The 5,761-nt window shown below is 40.4% G+C and overlaps 1 protein-coding gene across 2 annotated transcripts; it reads right to left on the reverse strand.

Moving 5' to 3' along the window:
* Positions 1 to 237: 237 nt before the first annotated feature.
* Positions 238 to 2,811, reverse strand: LOC141780772 (uncharacterized). Of its 2 annotated transcripts, none has more exons than XM_074656147.1 (3): positions 2,654 to 2,811; positions 2,168 to 2,276; positions 238 to 918 (listed from the first exon to the last, which is right to left on the reverse strand). In XM_074656147.1, the coding sequence occupies exons 2-3, from the start codon at positions 2,269 to 2,271 to the stop codon at positions 489 to 491; spliced, it is 534 nt and encodes a 177-aa protein (XP_074512248.1). In that variant the 5' UTR covers positions 2,272 to 2,276; positions 2,654 to 2,811; the 3' UTR covers positions 238 to 488. The 2 variants fall into 2 exon arrangements, with proteins under 2 accessions (XP_074512248.1, XP_074512249.1); XM_074656148.1 differs by having other exon boundaries at positions 2,168 to 2,300; positions 2,654 to 2,800.
* Positions 2,812 to 5,761: the final 2,950 nt, after the last annotated feature.

The raw sequence follows: 5,761 nt of genomic DNA on the forward strand, positions 1-5,761 counted from the left end.
TGTAAGGGGTCCCCAAAAAGTTTAAGAACCTCTGCTTTAGAGCAAGATGGAGAGTATCACAGCCAGAGAAGAACAATATTGTTATCATGCTTATTAAAAAAACATCTATGCAGATATTCCATCTGTTGCTGCTCATTAAAATTGGACAGATCCAGCTAAGAGATTAAAAAATGATTACTGTTCATCAGTAATAATGAAAGCATACTGAGTGAAAACACAACACACACAACACAGGCATCGGGTCTGAATGTTTTATTACCATAATCAAAGAAAAAGGGAGTGTACAATACACATAAGCCCAAGAAATAAGCTAATGGAGAATCAATGAGCTGGCTGTCAGATATTGATATCTTTCAGTGGACACAAAATACAGATGACAGCAAAATCTGTCTTCCTCTCCTCTGTATGTGTCTCTGGATGTCAACATGCAGCAGTAGTCAAATCAAATCAAGTATATTTATTCTGTTGGGTACAAAACAAAGTACAAACTAACGACCCATTGTATCGTAGAGCTCCACTTTAACAATGGCTTTGCCAATAGAAGACATTGTAGCCCTCACATCAACGCTTTGAGTTTTAAACTCCACCCCAGTGCCGTGTGCCTCGGAGCGACTGAAGCCAGTGAGGTCTTTCCCATCATACATCTGCTCGTACAGATTTTTGTCGCAGGCACGGGAATGCTCCACCACGCCCACGGCCAGCCGGTTCTTGTAGATGTTGTGGTCATAGGGCACAGAGAACATGATGACCATGCGCTCGGAGGCTACCCTGTTCTGCATGTTGAAGAGGTCGTAGGTCAGCAGGCCGACGGAGCCAGTGGCGGTGTTGTCGTCCTTGTCGAAGGAGCACACTTCGGTCATTGAGGGGCGAACCGTAGGCTGGGGCGGGTGGTGGCTGTAGCCACTTGACATGTACACCCTACACAAGAGAGCAGGAGACAAATCCTCACCGTCACTACCAATCACTTTCATGTCACACTTCTCAGACTTTTGATGGAAAAACAAGAGTTTTGTAAGTTTTTCTGGAGATTGTCAGTGAACTTTCCAAGTGTTGGGCTTTCCAGGGTACCTGAACTACCTTATGCTGATGGATGGAGTGTGACTGTGCAAGCACTGCTGTGGACTTCTAAGCAACAGTGAGTGTACCTGCATGCGATGTGCAATGAGGCAGTGTGTGTCAGTGCATGATGGATAGGTGGATGTTCTCAGCAAAGTGATGTCACACGTGAAAACCACCCATCCAAGATACGGACGGTCCTGCCACGGCTAGATAAATGTATGGTAGAGATGCCAGTAGACGTGGGTCATTTCTATTTATGTTATTGTTTTGTTTTATTAATTTCTCACAGAAGTGGATGAAACTGACAGATGTCATTGTTGAGGAATGGGTTTAGTTTCTGGGGTTTCTATTAGAACATGTTTACATGCTTTAATGTTCAAAACACATTATTTTTCTCATACTGTCTGTCTGAATACACCTGTATTCACCCTCTGTCTGAAACGCTCCGTTTTAGCGCTTGTCTCTCGAAGAACCCCTCCCGAAAACGCCCAGTCTGCTCGGATTGGCTTAGCGAAAAAAATATGGTGCACCTTTGCACAAGCACTGAAAAAGTGAGTTTTTCACGATATATCCCCTTTAAAATTAAGACAGTATAACCACATTGAAGTAACACTGAGTTTTTACGCTGGAAAGCTGTTTTTTCTATGACTATTAGAGAGAAAAAAAGGTGTGGATGCTACATTTTTCTGAGAGGACTGCATACTAAATAGTATTAAGATGCTAATTCAGAGCTGTAATCAGGCATTGCAATCTTAAAGCACTTCAAAGAAATTCATTAAGCCTTTTGAAAGTGAATACTTCTCCTTGAAACCCATCAAACTTGTTGAGCACACACACAGGCCATGACACCATGCAGAAGCTTATTTCTAAGTGCAGAAAACAATGGTGATGTAGGTGACTAATAGACTTAACAAACATGCACTGAACTCCACTTTAGAGGTGCATTCAGAAAAAAAAAGCAAATACTTTTTTTTTCATCACATTATCTTTGCATGTATTAGGTCACTCATTCATACGAACCCTTTTCAGTAAACATTTTTGTGTATTTGATCTCAGATTTGATGTTCATCTCCATGTATTAAATTGGTAAATACAGTTACAGACTTACTTGGGGTTGATGAGGCAGTAGAATTTGCTGACATTGGATATTTCTACAGTGCAGTTTCTGTTGGTGGTGAGAGTGGCTGACACAGCTTCTGCTGTTTCTGGCATCTTGGCTGCAAGAGGAACAGGACTGAAAGCTTAGAGGAGTATATCCACAAACAGGTCACCATTCAGCAGGTATGGAGCAGAAAACATACTTTTCTTTTATATAAAAGACATAAAAAAAAGTATTTAAGTCTAAAGTCATATTTGGTCAAAGAAAAATACAAATCCTCTATTGTTGTAAAGGCAAATTATCCTTTTAAAAAAGGCAAAGAAGCTGATTTTCTTCCTCTCAATTACAAAACTCCTGAATTTATCAGTACGTTTTCTGCAGTAAATGTGAATGTAGCTTATACGAGAGCTGTAATTATCTGAGAGTACACGCTAACCAAGACATAGATCACAGTTAAGTTATAATCCTGCTATAAATATGAGTAACTATATTCACCTTTTGGAGTTAAACACACGAGTTGTGCTAGATAGCAGCAGCAGCAGCGTCAAGTTTCCTTTCTCTCAGATCGTGCAGAGAGGTGGAGGGAGTCTCCCTGGTGTGATTACACCTCCACAGGGCTCGTTCCAATACAAACACAGGCGTGTCCTCCGTGAAGTGAGCATCACACCATCCCTTACGGAAAGTTACATCTCAAAAAGAGGCACTTGGGCCACCTAATATCCCATGAACACAATATAGTAAACATCATCAATAATGCTAATTAGGTGAATGTTCAAACTTCTTCATGTATTAATTAGACAACATCTCTGTGTCAGCATATTTGCCTTCACGTCAGACATGGGTGGTATTGATATCACCTCTGTATGTTGGAGGATTAAGGACTTATGGTGATTTCAAGAAAATGTATTCTCATTTCAATTGTTGTTCTTCAGTTATTTTGTTGGTTTAAGGCGAGACACCCCACGCAAAAACTGTTTGTCATGCACAATTCAATTTTGAGATTTTGGGCTATTTTGCTTCCTTAACATGTCTTCCTGCAGACTGTCTATTTGCATCTGTAGACTAAAAGTTAGCATTAAATAATGCTTCATTTACATATGTAAACATAACATTTCAGAAAACTTGTAATACAAAAAAAATGCCTTAATACAACTGGGGAAGTTTACCCTATTCCCCTGAGTTGTCTTTAATTAAATAACTTTTCAATGAAGTCGCCCACCTCTGTGATCTTATGGGACCCTTTGCAGCTCAGTTCAGGTCTTGTATCTCATAAAGATCCATACGGAACCTTTCATGTTTTGACTCGCCCAGAATGTAACTCCAATCCCCCCCGGGCATTGCTCAAGATTACTAGTTGTTTTTGCAGGTGACGGCTTGCGACACATTCCTGTGGGAACCTCCCAGCAACAGTCACAAATTTCAACACACTGCGTGACTCTTATACCACTAATTCTTTTACTGCCGACTCTGCTCCCACCAGAGAGAAGAGCAGAAGGGGAGACACTCCCTTCTTCCATGTAGGAGCAACTTACAAAAACAATGCATTATGTAACACAGCATGGTACTGCAGTGTTATATTTATCCATAAGATATATATAGGGCCTGAGGGGCTCCCTAATTAAGTATGTTTCGCAAACTTAGTGTGTTTGGAGATTTGTTCATTATTCCACCAATCAATTCAAGCAATATCATGGCAGCTGTTCTATATCATACATCAGGCGCCCAGAACTTGATTTAAATCCTTCAACTCCGACGCTTGAAGTCACCAGATGGCACCAAACATGCATTTGCAAAAATGCATTTGCACTACACAGACTTTGTCAGTTAATGTTTGCTTTCTGATGGGTAGCCAGTGACCGTGGCAGGAAATCTCTGACAAACATTGCACATTCACCATGCCCTTCATTATGTCCTGTGAAAAGGGCATGGCTGCGTTTAAATAAACATAGGTGCGATACTGTATAAAAAGAGATATATACAGGTCTAATGGAAAAGAATGAAATAGAGTTGATATAAACAGGCTCATAATAGTCGGTCAAGAACAGATTTTTATGCTGAAATTTTTTGGATCACTAGTGGTAAAAATCTAGGAATAGTAAAGTTGACAATTTTTCATCCATCAGCCTCACAGGGCCACCAGAACCACAGAAAGGCAGGTCTTGAGTTGTGTCTTTTGAAATGCACTTTATGGATTTAAACGACAACAAAAAAATGAATATGTACTACAAGGCCTCCTCTATCCTGTAACACAGTCAGTAACACACATACAACCATCATCAATTGATTTATGTCAGAGTGGATTCAAACTTCCTCCTCATTTATTAAGCAGGTGTGTTAAGTTTGATCACGCTGTAGAGTTATCTTTGCCGTTTCTGAGAACAGTTGGTAAGAGGCAATTAAGAAGGCGGCATAAAATCTGAATGTTGGTGTGTAATCTATATTCATAGGCTACTGAGGCTTTTAAAGTGTTATGGTGACAAAGATAAATGTATGCTGAAAATTAAACCATATTTAACTAGAGAGCATCTTGCGATGGGATCACACCAACCGCAACGGCATATCGGGCCAGGGGCATAAATTGAGGGCAAAAAGTATAGAAGCAAAGAGACGACACTCAGGTGCTTTTAACAACAGACGCTAGATGGCGCTGTGGTAGCGCTGCCGCCATTTTGGACTGAAAACACCAATGAGGCCATGGATGTATAAAGAGACGTCTGTAAATCAGAGGATAGTTTTTTTCAAGGTGAATCAACTTCCCAGTACGAACAATTAAATAGCCCTCATCTAAATCATTATATCCTAAAAGTTGTAAAATTAACTAATAGCTGAATCTAGAGTTATTTTCCTCTGCATAATGAACGTGCATCAAAAAAGTTTAATAAATAAGTAAGTAAATAGTTATAATAGTATGCATATTTATAATTTTTTTATTGTTCAACACAGATCATTTTGGTAGAGACATTAAAATGATCACAAAACAATAGAAATACTTTTGTTTTACTTTTGTACGGCACTTTGTAGGCGGATGTTTTACTGGCGTCCGGTAGTCGCTTTCAGTCCAAAATGCCGGAAGTGTAGCTTTGCTGCTTTGCGCTGATGTTGCAGTGAAACATACAATTGACGTTCACTTCTTGGCAGTATACGTTCTTTGGTGAGGGGGCCCCCTTCCACTCTTCCTACCTCCTACTTCTGGCACCCTTGCTCGGACCACACCCACCTTCAAACTTGACCTTCATTTTGATCTCAACAACACACCTGTAAAGTTTCGTGACAGCATCCTGCACGGTTGCAACACTATTGCGGTGAAAAAATCTGTCTGCAGAAATAAAATCCCGTGGCAGGTGTCCCCAGGACCACAACGCCATGATGACACACACACACAGACTCACAAGGTGAAAACAACACCAGCGTTTCTGTCTCGGCTGGTAATTATAGTGACTGCGGTATCACTACAGTATCTCAACCTCATGTCACTCAACGTTAAGACACGTTTACATCCCTCTCTCAGTCTCTTTATCTGAGGAAAGTAAGTGTCAGGTTAATGGCTTGTTGAAACTGAATCATGTAGATTATTGCCGACCTGATTTTAGTTAACATGCCCAC

This window comes from Sebastes fasciatus, chromosome 13 (genome assembly GCF_043250625.1).
Source record: "Sebastes fasciatus isolate fSebFas1 chromosome 13, fSebFas1.pri, whole genome shotgun sequence".
Classification (NCBI taxonomy): domain Eukaryota; kingdom Metazoa; phylum Chordata; class Actinopteri; order Perciformes; family Sebastidae; genus Sebastes; species Sebastes fasciatus.

Coding starts and splice junctions, on each gene's coding strand:
- LOC141780772 (XM_074656147.1), bottom strand. CDS start 2,271: ATGCCAGAAACAGCAGAAGCTGTGTCAGCCACTCTCACCACCAACAGA. Junction 919..2,167: donor TACTGCCTCATCAACCCCAA/GTAAGTCTGTAA, acceptor TCTCTTGTGTAG/GGTGTACATGTCAAGTGGCT.